We start from the raw sequence: 19,019 nt of genomic DNA on the forward strand, positions 1-19,019 counted from the left end.
CAAACATCTTTCAATTAAGGTATTCTAAACAAAAACACAAACAGAGTCAAGACAAAAACATTCTTATCCATTTTATTTTACAGAGCAAAAGCTGATTGGTTACAAACACTAACTGAATGGGCTGCACTGTAAAATTTTTCACATATTTTTGCTCATTAGATTCTGCTTCTAAGTGAGAGTGGACTGAGAGCTATGAAATCTAGATTTTTTTTCTAATGAGAAGAGATATCATCAGCTATTGTGTGATTTTTTTAATCCTATTGCAATGATCAATAAAAATAACTGTATCTTACCATATCATAGTTCAACTACTATGCTACATTCAATTGCTAAACGGTTAAAGATAATATCAAGTAAACTTTTATGTCACTTAATCTCACAAGATCTAAATGTAAGTATGTTGATTACATATATGAAAATCTCCTCAGTTTTAGATTCCCAATACTCTGCAAAAACTACTTTGTAATTCATTAGTAGTATGTTGAAAATGGATATTTGTATTTTTTATAATTGCTTAATTATTTTAATTTGCAATTGTGTCTGATTCATATTAATTAAATATTCAAAGGATTCAAATATTCTATAATCTACATAAATTTTATACATTATTTATAACATCTAGTGTTAATACATTTTTCACACAAATGTAATCTTTTTGGTTTGCAACTACAAATTTCTCTTATTAATCTGTACTAAAATAAAGTACAGTTGTTGAAGCCTCATATTACAATAATCCCAAAGAACATTTTGCCATTCATGATAAATAATACATAGGTATATATACATTTGTATGCATATTCACAGCAATTTAAAACCTAACAAAACCCTATGATATAAGTTATCATGTTAAAAGTATTCACATATGAAATCAAGTATGGAAAAGAGCAGTAGAATTAAATTTATTTGAAACTTACTAAAACATAAGCTCCAAACAGCAAAGAATTTTATGCAAATTTAAACTTGTGTAACCAAACACTAAAGAGATAGCAATGCTTAGCAGTTCTTCCCTCAGCTGAAGCATGTGAAAGGTTAAATTTCCTGTAGATTATGAATGATGGCACCATCTGCCATGAAATTGGAATGATAGGAAATATGACCATTACATTTCTCAAAAACCTACCATGTAGTAGATAGTGGTGGAGAAACACCATCATATGTGCTTATTTTAGTGACAATTATAAATTGAAAAGATTATTTAAGTGTCAGCTTCAAAGATATTTTTAAGGATCTCATGGAGGCAGTTATAACACAAATAAATATGTGGTAAATGTAAATATTTGCAAATGCCCAAAGAAGATATCATGGACATTTGTGCGTGCCACAATAGGACAAAAAACATCATTAAGGGCAATTAAGGATAAAATAGTATGAAGGAGAAGAAAGTCTATAGAAGTAATTTTCTCAGAAGTCAGGTTAGAGAGTTAAGAGACATCTACTTGTTTATGAACAACAATTAGTAGGAAAAATAAGGACTAACGAAGAAAAAAATCTCCACAATTGCGGACAAGTTTGGAAGCAATAGGCTCCAGCAAAGAAATGAGCAGAACTCATTTAACTATAATCAAAATATTTTTAGATGATAAACAATGGAGTAAAATAAAGTAATACTTTGAAAGCATAGCTTTAAATCGCCCTTGTATGATTTCCCATGTTAGTAGAAATAAGAAAGTGAGTGAAGTAGTAACTAGAAGAATAGGTAGAAAGTGAGTCAGGCCTTCCTGACATGCCTGAGGATATGACCCCTGACAGTACGAATCTGAATCTCCTCCAGTGCGACTTCCCCCTCTCCCCTCCCCCTCCCTCCTTCCCTCTTGTTCTCTCTCCCCTCCTCTCCCCTCCCCTTCTCTCTCTCTCTCTCGCCCTCTCTCTCTCTCTCTCTCTCTCTCTCTCTCTCTCTCTGTCTCTCTCTCTGCTCTCCTTTCCTCTCTTATTCTTTCTTTCTTCTTAGCAGATCTTAAATTAGGATGTGAGGAGGATCTAACTACATAGAATTTTGCTTGACTGCATGTATGGTTATTTTTAAACATGTGCTATATTTAAAGAAAAATGAATATTCTGGTATGGTGTTGAATGAACAAAGTAACAGACTGTAGAAGTTGAGGTATGTAAATTGGGAAAATATGAGGGAATCAGGGGACATACTATCTGTACTGAAGATGTCTTCATCGTTATGCATTTAAGATCTTTGAGATGTAAAACTGTGTTCTTTCGTTTTGGAGTTTTCAAGCCCTGCCAACATAGGCAGTTCAGTACAGAACTGGAGCAAATACCAGTTAATGCCATAGTGATTGATCAATGATTCTGACACAAGGCAAATTAGCCTAGATGTTTTCTGAAGAGGCAGTCTGCTGAGGATGCAACTACAATCCTGGCAGTACCCAGTTGCCAGAAACATTCTGAATTCCTGATCCTCAATAGCATATACATATGATATTTATCATAACAACAAACTGGTTTGGGGGACAGACTTGTAAAGCACTGTAGCAGAAGCTTTGATGGTGTTAAGAAATTACAAATGAAATAGCAAGTTAAAGGGAAAGCTGAGACACTGAGTTCAGATCTCATAAGGTCAGATTGGAACATGAATATAAAATCCAAATAACGTATTTTCTATCACATATATTTTAAATTTAAATCTCAAGAAATTATTGTCAATTAAGCAGAAAAGTATGTTTTTCTGAATCAAATATTCTATGCAAATTAAAAAGAATAACACAATCCTGATGGTTTCCAAAATGGAATAGAAAATAGGAATTACAACAAATATTCTTCTGTACTAGGCTTAAAAAAGATTGCATCGGGAGTTATCTCAGTCTATGGGAAAATACACTTAGTCTCAGAAAAAATTACCCTTATGAAGGCAGATTTACTGACTTCAGTACTTATTCTTTATTTCACCAAATGGCTTGCAGAGTGAGATGAAAACTTAACACCACTGACACAGCTATATTAAATTATCAACTATGATTTGTTACTTAAAATGTACACATATTATCTATTAGCACTGATATCTGAGCTTAAACAAACATACTCTAATACATTTGTATAAGAATAATATCTACCTCTAAGTGAAAAAAATGTTTTCTGCCTAGTTTTATAAATTCTATGACTTTATTGTGTCACTAACTATACTTAATCATCTTGAATCATTATAGAAAATTACCAAAATCTATGAATAAATTAAAGAATTCATTATCAACACCCATTGTATAGCAAACTTTTTATGAAAATGGCATATATAAATGATTATTAATAAAAGTGTTACTTTATTGCTCACCTATGTAATTCCAGATCTTATTTCTTCTGTAATATTTTGTTTCATGTGATTGGCAAATATTTACAGTTGAATGCTATTAAATGCCATATATATCATATTTCTTGCACTCATTCTCCCATGATTTTGTATTAGGAATTTTTAATATTCACTTCTACCCAGAACATAATGGATGTACTCATAGCTGAGTTTCATGTGTTGAACACATGATTTCCTCAGGAAACATTCAAGCCACTGTGTGGCTGATCTCCTCCTGCTCTGGACTGCTGAATGACATTTCTCTTACGGTTTTACTAAGAAAGGGCTCACTCACTCTACACTTCCACCCTAACACTCCGAACTTGCTTTCAGAAAGGCACCATAATATCACTGTATGGTCAACTATCCTTATCATAAAAAAATGACCAAAATATCTTCAAAGTGGATTACTAATTTCTTCTTCAACTTATTCTTAAATGTCTCTAAATCACACTTTCTAAAATTCTTTCTTTGGAGCCATGTTAGCTTTGTCTGATTCCATGTAATTTCACTGTTTTTTCCTCGATTCCCTAATCTCTATGACTCACCCACTGCTCTGTCCATTTGTAACTTTAATGCACATCTGCTTTCATATCTACACTATTTATATGGTTCCTCTATCTGAAACATTGCTTCTTGATTGCGTTTTTTCTTTAAAAAAAGATACAACTGATTATTTGTTATATATCTTCTCCGGTAAGGTATAATCTTCAAAACAACAAGAGGAGTTCAAGTCACACAAAAGTGAGGTGTTTTTAATGTCCATCTTCCTGGTACCCAGCAGCATTGCACTGGAGCTATGATTCTGCTGATTTGTCTTGTTGCCTGTCTTCTCTGGTGCACAATGGTTGTTTGTTTTGTCTTTTCTTCTGCACATGTGTAAGGCATCAACTCAAATCTTCTACCCAAATCTGTTCCTCTGTTGATATTCTTAATATTGAATTATAAGAATTCTTTATATATTTTTTCAAAAATTTTATATAATAAAGTTTATAGAATTGATGATTTAGATATATCAAAACAGAATAATTATACCTTTGGTTTAAAAAATTTTATTCTGAGGTGTTAAAGGCTGGGTGGTGGTGGCACACTCCTTTAACCCCAGCACTTGGGAGGCAAAGGCAGGTGGATCCTTGTGAGTTCAAGACCAGCCTGGTCTACAAAGCAAGTCCAGGATAGTCAAGGCTACACAGAGAGACCCTGTCTCGAAAAACCAAAATAAAAAAGTAAGTTATTTCTAGTTCCATCCATTTGCCTGGAAATTTCAAGATTACCTTATTTTTAATAGCTGAATAGTATTCCATTGTGTAATGTACCACAATTTCTTTATCTGTTCTTTTATTGAGGGACATTTGGGTTGTTTCCAGATTCTGGAAATTAAAAATAAAGCTAATAATGAGAAGATGTGATAAAGATTGTGATTTACATTCAGAATATTAGGTGCACCAAGATAGCAAAGATGTTTTCTTCAATGCTGTCAAATACAAATAGCAAAAAAACCTAAGAATGTAACATTCATAGAATTCCTGATTGTGTCATGGTTCTTCTTGCTATAGGTAGTTTATTATATATATTATATATGTTTAATTAAAAATTATTTCTACTTTGGAAATGCCTTATTTTGAATAATGTCTTGAGAAGAATGATAGGTATAGTTTTTCTTTTTTTTATTAATTTATTCTTGTTATATCTCAATGGTTATCCCATCCCTTGTATCCTCCCATTCTTCCCTCCCTTCCATTTTCCCCTTATTCCCTTCCCCTATGACTGTCCCTGAGGGGGATTACCTCCCCCTGTATATGCTCATAGGGTAACAAGTCTCTTCTTGGTAACCTGCTGTCCTTCCTCTGAGTGTCCTAGAAACCTACAAGTAGAACATTATGATAGGCAGATTTGGGCCCAGGGGTCCCGCTCAAACTAAGGCACCAGCCAAGGACAATACAGGCGGTAAACTTTAAACCCCTACCCAGATCTAGCCAATAGTTTTTTTTAACTGTAATTTTGAATTTATTTTTCTTTTAAGGAATGTATGAAATTTTTGTGTTAAAGACGAGGAAAAATAGCTATATCCATTTTCTGAGAATATTTCTAATATATATATATATATATATATATATATATATATATACACATGTAATTTATTTATTTTGTGGCAAGTTCATTTCATAAAATGTATAGGACTGGCCTTCAATTTAGTGCAGGCTGGCCTTGAACTCACAATCATCTTGCCTCTAGTCCCTGAGTGCTGGATAATTGGCAAATACTGCTTTTCATATATTTTGTAATATCTCTCTCTCTCTCTCTCTCTCTCTGTGTGTGTGTGTGTGTGTGTGTGTGTGTGTGTGTGTGCATAGGTGTGAATTTTCACATATGTGTATATACACCACCCAACCCTCAACATAAAGAGATATACACAGAGATGAACAGTACAGCCTTATGATTATAGTGTATTTCCTCATATAAATCAATGGGGAAAATTATCCTACAAATCAACTAAAAATAAAAGACAAGAACATAAATGAATACACTTTGACCAAACAGGGTATATGCCTCTACTACAAGAAAGAAGAACACTTAAAGTCAGATAAAATTCACCTCTTTATCATATTAAGATGGAAATGAAAGTTACCGTCAACTACCATTGACTGCTCAGTTTTAATAAATTATCCCAGATAATCAATCCTTTATAATGAACTAAGCAACTTAAAGAGAGTGAAGTCATATTGTTTTGAATTGTCATGATAGTAGTAGTTCATTACATATTAGGGCAAAAGTGATGCCAACAATTTAGAATAGCCTCACTCCAGGGTTTCAGACTGTTACCTGGGCACACCTACTACCAAATGCCCAGTGCCCACTCTAGTCAAGGCTCTGGTGTGAAGCTCTCCCTGCCCCCTGACTTCCAGGATTGTTCTTTTTCTTTCCTTCTTCCTTCTTTTCTTTCTTTCTTTCTCTCTTTCCTTTTTTTTTTTATTTTGTTTTTGTTTGTTTTTTAATGAGCCTTTAGTTTTTTCACTTTATGGAGTAAAAACCTAACATTCAAAAAATATGAGAGACATGTTTTGGTCTTTGGATTGCATTATCTTATTTATCTATTCTTTTAGGATCCCCTGATGAGTATTTTAACATGAAGCTTATTTGAACTTATGCATCTGCAAACTACTTAATATATTTTCAGGTGTTATATTACACAGTATTGAATTATATACTATCAACTTTAAATATTCTTACTAGATCTTTCAGTTTTCTTATGTTTTCTGTATTTACATAATCGTGAAAAATGCTGGTAGTCAGGCACTGTGCCATCCACGGAGAAGTGAAGCATGTCAGAGACTGAAAATCTAATGTGGCTATGCTAAAGCACCTATTAATCAACGATGAAATGGATCTGTTAGAAACCTTATCTCTTGTGAGGATATAAAAAAAAATGAGAGTTGCAGAGGAAAAATAATGCTTCCTCAATCTTTTTAGCTCTCACAATCGATGAAGAAGTAAATGAAATGGTTTATGAATCTGTTCTCACTCTCTCCCTTTCTATTATCACAACCTCAATTCAATTTCTCAGCATTGGTCACCTGAACTACCGTAATAGCTTCCTAAATAATCGATCCTAGGAGGTTCATTTTATCCTCTCCTCTGAGCTCCACATTTCCTAGTTATTCTTTTGTCTAGTTTAAATTATATGTGTTTTCCTCGGAAGTATTGTTAACCTCTCATTGCTTCCAGAAAATTCCAATTCCTTAGTAAATGATAGTTCATAATGAATAATTTGAAGTGTCTAAACAACGTGATCAAGAAGAGCAATGATAAGTTAAGCAAACATTTCATAACCTCATCCCCTGCTTGCTTACCCTCTGGGGTTAAATTTTTAAATTTTTTTGTGCTCACTTATATGTTTATATTAGCCATAAAGTATACAATAACCATCCTTCAATCAACAGACCCAAAGAAACTAAGTAGCAGCGAGGAGGGTCCAAGGGAGGATGCTTGAATCTCACTCAGAAGAGCAAATAAAACAGACATTGAAGGTGGATAGAGGGAGCAAAATAGGCAGGAGAGGGGATGGGCAGGGGAGAATGAGTGGGGATTAGGACTCATTCCCTAACAGTGGATAGAGAGCCAAGTGAGAGAATGGAAATCAGAGAGGCAGGGCATCTCTGGGACTTCCTGGAGACCTAACATAGGGTAGCCCTGAGGAAGTCCATAGAGGTCACCCTAGCTGAGATGCCTAGCAATGGAGGATACAGAACCTGAAGTGGCCACCTCCTATAGCCAGGCTGGACTTCCAGTGGAGGGATAAAGACACCAACCCACCCACAAAACCTTCTACCTAAAATTTGTGCTGCCTGTAAGATGTACAGCAGCAAAGATGGAACAAAGATGGAGGGAATGGCCAACCAAAAAATGTCTCTACTTGAGGTTCATCCCATGGGAGAGAACCAATTGCTAGCATTATTAATGTGATGCTGCTGTGCTTGTAGCCAGGAGAATAGCACAAGTCCTCTGAAAGGCTTCACCAAACAGCTGATGGAAACATATGCAGAGACCCACAGCCAAACATTAGACACTGGTCAGGGACTCTTGTGGAAGAGATGAGGGAAGGATTGAGGCAAGAGCAGTCAAGGACTCCATAAGGAACCATTAAGAAATATCCAGAGAAATTAATGCATATAGATGGAAAGAGATGATATCAAAGACAAAGAATGAAGATTATAGGACTAAGTCATAGTTAGAATTTGAGCGTTAGTAGAAAAGATTCCCTTGTATCTTGCCACTCTATTTTAAGAGTTTAATGCATAGAAAATGAACAAAATTTCTTCTGGACTACAGAGCAAATTACACACAATTTATCACTAGTTCAGACAAGAGAAAGATTCACCGAAGCATTTTGAACAAATAAATAAAAAAGATACAAAGAACAAATGCCTGTTCCTCACAAACCATGGGTATAAAAGGACCAAGTCACAGGCTGAAGACAGCAAGCAGGTCAGCTCTGACAGAATATGCCTGCCATTTTCCAAAGACCACAGAATAATTTACCCTATTCAGAATCATGAGATTGAGTGTTTGAAAATTATACAAACATCAAAAATTGTCAGAAAAAAGCATAATATCCCATGAGCTGATTAAATTATAAGTGACCTACAATAACACTACTTGATGCACCTATCTTGCATGACCAACTTATTCAGGTGCTAAAGAAAGTAAATTAAAGGGACGGCTGTTTATAGAAGCACATATCAACCTCACAAATGCCACTGAAGTGAAAAGCAAATATTGTTTTTTAAATTAGCTAGCAAGAATAATATCTAGAAACATATTTTACTTATACTTTATAGCATCATAACTTGCTTATTTAAATTAAATGGGCCATGGTTATATAAGATATTAAATTTATAGAAATATGCAGAACACTGAGGGGTATATGATTTCTCTGCAATATCTCTCACATCTAAAGTTAAAAGTAGTTCAATTTAAAATATTTAATAAAAAACTAATAACCAGAAATATTGATTTTTAAAATGTAGATTTCAAGGATGTGTTGGGAATAATGAAAAATTTGAATATGAAGCAGATTATTATTAGTATTAGTATTATATTGTTCAGTGGTTAAAATTGTTAGTGTAACTCTATAAAACAGAACAGCTTACTACTCTAGGGATTCTTGCTGAAGTACAAATCTGTTCTATGCATGCATGTATGTATTTATGTATGTATTATGTTTATATGTACATGTGTTTCTGTGTTTGTGTATGCATATATGGACATATATAATATATCTGTACATGAGTGTCTGTACATACGTACATGTGTATAGGTGTGTGTATGTATGTATCTTTGCATGTATATATCAAAACATGTGAGTAAGTGTGTCTGTTTGTGGGTATGTGTATAGGTATGTGTGTCTCTGTCTATGTATTTATGAACAGAAAAATTAAGCAAATGAAACAAAATGTTAACAATTGCTGAATATAGATTGATTGAATAACAACTTTAATTAGTTTATAACTTTTAAATTGTACATTGAATCTTCCAAAACATCTGAGATGCTCTACATAGTACTGAACATGCCCTTATGTTGAAAAGTTTGTGTTAGATCTAGACACATCAAAAAATTCGAAGTTCTGTGGTTCTATATTTTGAAAGTACATAAATTCAAGGCATTTTCTTAAGCAGGTTGCAGAAGCAAAGTTTAAGATGATGTCTATGTGGGTGTGATATGGGAAATGAAGAAATCACTCTGCTTGAAAATATCACACTTTACCATTTGGAGAAAGTCAAGACTGCACAACCATATGCTATTTAGAAACAGCTAAGATAATTTCCAATATTTATATTGCTTGGAAATATTCCACACTCTCTCTTTTGGGTAGGCAGAAGTGAGGCACTGAAATATCTAATGATTCACAAAAAGAATCCATCCATATAATGTCTAAGATGAGATAAACTTTTTACACTTTTAATCAAAATATTTCTTGAAGACATAAGATTTGTATGTATTTATTATTTACAATAATGCCTTTGTAGTTATAGACATTGCTATCTAATAAAAATATTGCTAAGTGTACATTTACTCTTATTTATATCTAACTTCCTATTGTAATTATGCTTTGTAATTACTGGAGAGCTAACTCCTACAGCTCTAGCAAATGATTCATACATCAGTCTTGTTATAATTGTGAAGTAGAAAGTATTTCATTCAGTAAACAACTGTATATGGGAGTGATTTTCATTCATTAACTACAGTCAGGTTATGTTACATGAAAAATATTTTTAACACACAGAAAATAAAATGTATAGATAATTCATAGTTTCATTAACTAATTGAGTTTTGCAAGCCTTACTCTGACTTGCACACTTGATTTTTTTTTTTTTGGTCTGCACTTGTATGTTTAAAAGAAGTAGAAAATTTTCAAAGAAAGTAAATCAAGTGAGAAACAAATGAGAATTAAATGTGTGAAGATCATCTAACATTTTACTTGGAGTTTGTAATGGAGGATTAAGTAAAGTTTGCCTGTCAGATCATCCCTATAACATTACCCTACAATATCCATCCACCTCACAATCAAATGGCAGATAACATCGTTCAGCCTAAGAGACAACAAACTTGTGAAAGTCATACCCCACTCTCCACTCAACTGTGGAGAATGTTCTGACCATTGGCTAGATCTGGGTAGGGGTTTGATGTTTATGGCCTGTATTGTCCTTGGCTGGTGCCATAGTTGGAGCAGGACCCCTGTGCCCAAATCTGCCTATCATAATATTCTTCTTGTAGGTTTCTAGGACCCTCTGGATCCTTCTACTTTGCTATTCTCCCATGCTTCTCTCATTTAGAACCCCAATAGGGTGGCACTCAGAGGGATAGCAGGCTACCAAGAAGAGACATGATACCCTATGAACATATAAAGGGGGAAGAAGTCCCCCTCAGGCACAGTCATAGGGGAGGGGAGTAAGGGGAAAATGGGAGGGAAGGAGGAATGGGAGGATACAAAGAATGGGATGACCATTGAGATGTAACAAGAATAAATTAATTTTTAAAAAAAGAGACAACAAACTTCTTGTAGATGCAGTTGATGAGTGGGAAAATGCACTGTGTCTGTAAAGCTAATTGGGGCTGACTCAATGTTTTCTTCTTCCTAAGATTGAATATGGTCATCTCTTTTCAAGCCCTCTTCTAGTTGCTCAGTGATTCTGTGTGTGTGTGTGTGTGTGTGTGTGTGTGTGTGTGTGTGTGCATTGTGTACATGCATTTCCATGCTTTTAAATCAATTTGGAATCCAAACAGAATAGAAAATTATAAGCTTTATTTCTGTTGAGCTGGGGCAGCATGTCGCTATATGAACTGAGTTATCATTCTTTTTTTTTTTTGCAAATGAGAAGAAGTGATCTATGAAGTATTCAACAATAAAATCACACATTTTCTCTGGGTCCTTTTACATCAAATATTCACCTTGGAGAGGCTTTACTAGAATTACTGAGCACATATGAGGTATGTAGAGAATATGAGATGTCACACAACCACACTGTCTATCACTCCTAACTATGGAATACTGTAATAATTTATGTCATAGGCTTCAGTGTCAATTGTTACAACACAAAATTATCGTGTTACTGAAAATATTTCTCAATGAAAGTAGATTTGATATAGCCAAAGCTAAGTCAAAAACTGACCTTTAATCTACCAAAGCTGACAAAAGTAACTCAAAATAAAGAAAATAGTCAAAAATTTTTTGGAAAGGGAAATTAGTGTTTCTTCCTTAGAAAAAGAAACTGCTAAGCTTAACCTGACATTGGAGATGTGAAAACATGTGCACAGTAGTGTTTATTGTTGTTTATATGCTGAGAAGGTAGATGGGCAGCATATAGAGGACAAGCTTCTAAATTCTAGGAAACAATGAAAGATAAATGCTGTGGAATATCTAAGTGAGCCATCAAAGCAAAGCAGCAGATGAGCATGCAGCCTATACAAGGATCAGTTGGATGTAATTGTAGATGCAATGGAGAATGACTGATAAGTGGGTTTTAAATAAGACAATCATCCAATGGACAGGAAATTCTCCACAGTTGAGTGGAGAGTGGGGTCTGGCTTTCACACGAACTCTGCTGCCCGATATTTGACCACGTCCTCTTGATGGGGAGGCCTGGTGGCACTCAGAGGAAGGATAGCAGGCTACCAAGAAGAGACTTGGTACCCTATAAGCATATACAGGGGGAGGAGGTCCCCTCAGTCACAGTCATAAGGGAGGGGAGTAAGGGGAAAATGAGAGAGAGGGAGGAATGGGAGGATACAAGGATGGGATAACAATTGAGATGTAATGTATAAATTAATAAAATATATTAAAATAAATAAATAAATAAATGAGACAATCATAATGGTTTCTGAAAAATCTATATTTTGAAATGTCTGTTAGCAATTTAAATGATTTTCTTGTAGGTGGGTTTTAAATCATAACAGCTTAATTGTGGAGAAGCTATTCTTACTATCGTCTTTATTAATTAAGAAACTGAAAGCAGTATAGAAGAGTGGAAGCTGATGTGGCGTCACTGAAACAAGGAAGATATAGTTCAGCATAGGTCCTTGAATGTTGCCCAACCAACATTTACACATTTTGTTGCTTTATTTGACAAATTCATCATTAAAGACCAACTACTGAAAATGAAGCTTGTTTCTGAATGGGTGTACCCTGGCCTTTTGGGAAACTTGTTTTGATAAAAAAATATTACCTGTTAATTATTCTTTTTGTTGGTTGAATTTTATTGTAATGTATATTCAGAAATATCAAACTATTATTTTACTGAACATCTTATTCTTTATGACTCCTTTTAGGTATATAATTTTTATCTTCATTTTATGTTGATATGAATAAGAACATTATATTTTTTATTGCTTACAATATGTATTTGTAGTGTTTTGTTTTCAGATATAGTCAAAATAGAGGGTATTATTTTGGTCATACTTCAACATGTTTAAACATGAATTAAACAATCATCCAGTTATTGAATGCTTATTGCTATTTGAAATAAGAAACACACATACATTTCCATGAGAAAGAGATAACTTGCTGGACTGTTTTCACTGTGTAAAATTTTATCCAGTAGTAAGTAGAATTTAAAATGTATTCACTCAATGAACCATTTATTACTAATGTTTAATATTTAAATACATTAAGTATAATCTTTGAAAGATTTTTCACAATTTAGGGTTATTTAAAGATGCCATTGAAAATGCTGTAAATAGAAATGTATCGTTTGGATATCTATGAAAGAGAAAGTGGTTCTTAAGCAATATATCAATGGCAAGTAAGGCAAGAACACAGTGAAAACCTTCAGAGACATGATTTTTAGCAGCTATTATCAATCACAATTGTTATTAGATTTCTATAGCTACATACTGGCCTCAACATTGAATAACTTAACTAATGCTTTATTCACCAAAATTCTATCAGCATGCCTTGAGTTGGCTTGTGATTAAGAGGGAGATACATGGGAAGGTACCAGAATGGATGAGTCTTATTTTTTCTCTTGCTTCCCTTTTTTTTATAAGAGGCTAAACCGGGCATCTTCACATTCAGCTCTGAGGCTACAACCTACACTGCAGTGGGAACACATGGTGGAGTTTGGCTCCTTGGGGACCATCATTTTAACAAGATCCATTACACAAGCTGACAGCTTTATCCAATGTCTTTTATTAGAAAAAGTCTGTTACTTCTCAAAATCTTGCATCTTGCTGAGACATAAAATGAATTACATTAGTTTGAGAACTTCATACATCAGCCTTAGTATCATTATGACATTTTAATGAAATTATGATGCTTTCATCTTTTCTACTATAAAAAGACTCCTATCTGATATGTTGTAATCTCAGCTATAAAAGAACTTAAAACACTATTATGCATAATTTTAACATGTGTCAAAATAAGAAATATTAAGATGAATAATTGGGAGAGAGTTTTTAAATAATATACTCATTTTGGTAAGTTTATTAAAATAATGTCAAATGAAATATTTGAAACAAAATTGACACAGTAGTTTCTATAATACCTTACTTATAAATAGACTATTTCAACACATGTGACTGATCTGTGAGAAGCATACTATTGATAGCCGGAAAAAAGAAAGAGGAGAAAAGCAGATATCTTCTCCGCGTATGAGTTGTCTCACAGTCAAATGATGAATTCGTTTTCCATACTACGTGCAGCAGTCATCATAAGATTTAGATCCTATGACTTTAAATTCAATGGATAGCTAAAGTTATCCAGTTATTTTAATCCTAGCCACTAACTGTATCCACCCAATAGAAAAGAAGTAGCTTTTCAGCAGGAAAGTAACACTCTGAATACTAATTTGCATACCTGAGCTTTTAAAGTCTTAAATAGTGACATTCAAATTTAGTATTTTGCTTTAACACTTTGCCTCCTGCTCATGCCATTAATGATACCCTAATGTGCTCTTTCTAATTTATAAATAGTAAAAAAAAAAAAAAAAAAAAAAAGAACACTTACTTAAAATAGACTTCAGGAAAACGTTTAATGAAGTACTTTGCATATACTTTTCCATTACACTTGCAAAGGCATCTACAATAGAATGACTCTCAAGTTTCTTTTTCAGTTTTTTTGGTTTGGTGTGTGTGTGTGTGTGTGTGTGTGTGTGTGTGTGTGTGTGTGTGTGTGTCTTGGAACCACCACCTCAGACTACTCAGACTACTTCAATCAGAACCCCTACAATAACTACATTTTTAAGAACCTTCTAAAGAGCTATAACATACACACAGAGTAGTCAGTATTTTAGGCTGTCTGTATATATTTTCTGAATAAAAGCTGACTACATCTCTTGTGGTAAGAACAGAATAATGAAAAACTAACATGATATCAACCAACTTCATTATCTTCTTATTATTTAAATTTAATTTGTAGTGTTTACTGCAGTATAATAAACCAATAAGTTGTTATTTAAAGGTACTGGGACATATTTTGTACCATATAACCTGTGGTACACTGCTAAAAGTACTTACACGTTAATAATCTTTTAAGCTGGGATTGTTGAGATAAATTCAAAAACAATATACAGAATGACCTTTATGCTTGTGAGAAAAGTACATGAATCACTGATTAGATACAAAGTCATTCGTTTCTTTCATATAAGCATTTAGAAAAATAAATAAATATCATTTAATTGCTCAATTTCCTAATGGTGCAAAGCATGATCTCCTTCACCTATGTAACCTTTTACTTTAAAAATAGTCTCTCAAAAAACATAAATAAATTATCTTGTTCTTAAATTATTTTAAGATTAATTAATTAAATTAAGATTAAATTAAATATCAGATTTAATGCTAATGTAGTACACTGCAATATAATGTAAGTTGATTTTTGCTTTAAGTAATATATGCAGGAGAGAACAGTTTATGTGTAAACTGAAAGACAAATAGATCATCTCAAAATTTAATTACGGCAGCTCTTGAAAATTGAAATAATCTTTAAAAATATATATGGTTAATTCAGGTGCTAAAATCAGCAAGTTATATGTCAAAAGTATAGAATCATCTCATTTATTAAACTCTTGCATTTTAGAAATCCTCATATTTCAAATAGATGATTAAGAGAGAATGCTTTCTGCTCTATAGAACCATCAACAAATGTAAACAATAAATTACAAAAACAGGAATTCAAAGACTGTCATTGAAAGTCAAAGCTTACCTGCGAATTTGATGTGGAATTTATTTTCAGGTTTTAATATCTGAACATACAGAGGACAATTTGGAGCAAAATCTTTCACAGCCCATGCTCTCAAAATTGTTTGGTGATCCTGAAATGATAAGATCCAAAATATGCTGAAATTAATTTAATAATATAAGTAACAAAATTGATAACACAGAAATTTGTTAAATGAGCTCATTTGTAGTTAATGTTTGAACATAAAAACGATTGAAGTCATATCACTTTTGGTTGTCATGTTTTGAAACAGTGTCTTCTATATACCAGATTGTATTGATTTTGGTATGCAGATGGGTATGAAATGGAACTTCTGATGCTCTTGCTTCTATCTCTGAACATCTCTATTATAGTCTTTTACCACCATGCTCAGCTGATGTTTGCTTTATAATATGTACTACCTATATAAAGCATCTAATTCCAAATTAATCAATGATACATATTAAGTTAGAACTAAGGGATTGGCAGAGGAGTAGATAGACAAACCAATTAGAATTAGAACTATAAAAGAACGAATACAGTGTTAGGCATAATGACAATCCTCACAAGAAAGAAAAGAAGGATCCTGAACATCGATTTATTTGAAACAGTAGTGAAAAATTCAAGTACAGTGACCAGCCATGCATAGAACATAGTGAATTGTTTATATAATAGTAAAAATTAAAGCATTTGATTCTAGCCTTACATTCATCAGTGCGCATGCGTGCTTCTCTCTCTCTCTCTCTCTCTCTCTCTCTCTCTCTCTCTCTCTCTCATGTGTGTGTGTGTGTGTGTGTGTGTGTGTGTGTGTGTGTATGTGTGTGTATGTGCAGTGATGAAAAAGATATTGATGAATAAAGCACATTGGGAAAGTTAAGATGCTAAGAGAATGAAATTGAAAACATATTTTCAGTGTAAAACCTTATATAAGAGCAAGTGTATACATAATTATTAAGTGAAATGAACAAAATAGGGAATATTATATATATTATAATGTATAATATATATTATAAAATATTATACATCCTTACCAGCTATGCTCTAGAAATGAATGTTGTGTGTTAGCTTTATATTGATGTTCAAGTTAATTTAACTAAAATTAAACAGTGTATTTCATGAGATACACTAAACACCCATCAAGTACTTAGATATGACTAGTAACTGCAACAATAGAAAACTGAAATATAGAAAACATATTATAGTCAACCATATTGCTATATCAAAGAAGAAAGTGAAAACAACCTCTCCTGCCAATGTGTGACACAAGTAGATGTACTGGGTTGAATTCGGAAATACAGAGAGAAGAGCCTGCTGCTAATACTTGGTAGCTGCTATACACTTTTATATTTTGTAATTCCAACCCTTGATATCTTTGGGTGATAATTTAACTCTTTTAGCTAGGTTATCAGGACACTGGGCCTTGGAAAGTGCTTATATTCCCTCCCAGAGATGATATTCTTATGAAGAAAAGCAATCTGTACTCTTATAACAAAAAACCCAGAAGGCTCCCAGGCCTTCTTATTCATTAGCAAGAACAAAATGGCTATGAACCAAGAAACCACTTTTTTCCAGATACTACATCTGCTTTCACCTTGACCTTGGACTTCTTAAAATCTGTTCCTTATCAAACACACACACACACACACACACACACACACACACACACACACACACTTATTTTTTCTCTGCTGCTTTTACAAGACAATGAGTTCAACTTACGCAGAAGCTGATAAACAATAAATGTTGACAGAGACATCTTCATTTGGGCTTACACATGCCACCAGGACAATAACAACACTATTAATATCTATCAAATTTAACATAGTATAATTTTTTAAATCTGAGGTTACAACATTATAAATTATTGAGGGTATATAACTCATGATGTTTGTTATTTCTGCCCTTAGACGCACAAGGTTTTTAAAAATGAACAAAACTACTACATTATATTTTTACATTTTATTTTGTTAATGTTATTTTAAAATAATGGTTTAATGAACTTCTGTAGAATGTTTAACCTAATTTTCCCCTCAATATTTAATTGGAATTGAATAAGTTAGACTTGCCATCTATAAAAAAAACATACATTCTGAACAAATGCAAAGTATTTTGTATATTCTTCAAAGAAACATGTTAATTGTATAAATAACAAAACTTAGATAAGACATAGAAAACAATGACATTCTGAACAACAGGATAAACAATTGGTACACTGCCATCAGCTAAGTAATGAATATACTTTGTGTTTAGTAGAAAAAGGAAAAGAAATGCAAAAGGATCTACAAAATAGAAGAGTAAATTCCTCAGGAGTTTGGTTTAAATTTTATAAAATGACCATGAATGAATTATTAATGAGGGGCAGTAGATAAATTTGGAAAGGATTTAAAATCTGTAAAATATAATCGACATTCCATAGCACCCACTGTCTTGATGTTCTGGCCTGAGAGCAATTCTGGTTGGCTATACCCACATGATAGACTGGCAGAACGGTACAGCAAGCATACCAGAAAGACTTAGGAAGGAGCCTGGAGTCACCAGTGATACTGCAGTGTACTGAAAGAGAGAGTAAAAGAAAGAAATCATAAAGTCTACAATAAATTCACATGTATTTGGCTGACTGATGGGCCATTGAAAGGCATAAACGTAATTTAAAATAATAAGCCATTTCCAGCAGCAAGGGTGAACAAGTTGAACTTCCAGTTACATCATATTAATTTTCTATAAAAATAAAAATGTAACCATGCCTGATGTATAAGAATGCTCATCTTCTCCCTCCATTCTGTCTTCTTCCTTTTCCTCATCTAAGTACTAATCTATGAATATACTTTAAATTAATCAAAAGGTCCTCTTAAATACGTAAAGTGCCATGAAAAGTGACCAAATTTTGAAGAAGCAAATGAAATAATCTTCTTAACGAATTAGCTCCAGATGATGTCCATGTTTGACTCAGACAAAGGCTAACTGCTACCAATGGAAATATAATCAACTAGGTAGTTGAAGGAGATGCTTGTGGAAAATAAAAGGTAAAATTACAGGGTCAAAACAAAATATTCTAAAGTAAAATTAAAGAAACTAGGTTCCTGGAAAGTATGCAATGAAGGGACTATAAAGAATATATGAGAAAAAAGTCAGTGAATCTGATTCTAGGTCCTTAACATTATAAGATGAAGCAAAAAGGGAAGAGAATGGGAAGGCAGCTCAGACACTGACCAACCGTGCAGAGTGTTATTGGTGTGTATGGACGATGTGGATACACAACTGTATATAGAAATAGATCATTGAATTCCAGTGAAGAAAACAAAATAGAAGAAGGCAGAGAAGGAATAAAAGGGACAACATTTGTGAGCAGCTCCGTGCTAGGGATGATTGTGTGTTTCGAAGCTCAGGTAGTGCGGGACATTCTGACAGCAGAGACTCATCACAGGCCAAGTGAGGAGACTATGAGGGAAATACCCTAGTGTTCAGAAAGAAGCAAAACCCAAATCACTGTGAAGCCGGGATTATATCTAATGAAAAATCTTTTTAAATGGAAAGTG

General features: G+C 33.4%; 1 protein-coding gene across 5 annotated transcripts in view; it reads right to left on the reverse strand.

Annotated features, from left to right (window-relative positions):
• Positions 1-19,019, reverse strand: part of KCNT2 (potassium sodium-activated channel subfamily T member 2) — a 332,217-nt gene that overhangs the window by 111,493 nt on the left and 201,705 nt on the right. For all 5 annotated transcript variants that reach the window (XR_014781450.1, XM_084794038.1, XM_084794037.1 and 2 more), the window contains exon 13: positions 15,490-15,598. Coding sequence is in view for 4 of the 5 variants with exons in the window: in XM_084794038.1 (XP_084650164.1) it covers positions 15,490-15,598 (109 nt within the window). In the remaining variant the exon portion in view is untranslated. The remainder of the gene's footprint in view (positions 1-15,489; positions 15,599-19,019) is intronic.

This window comes from Acomys minous (genome assembly GCF_964271855.1).
Source record: "Acomys minous genome assembly, chromosome: 1".
In the NCBI taxonomy this organism is placed as follows: domain Eukaryota; kingdom Metazoa; phylum Chordata; class Mammalia; order Rodentia; family Muridae; genus Acomys; species Acomys minous.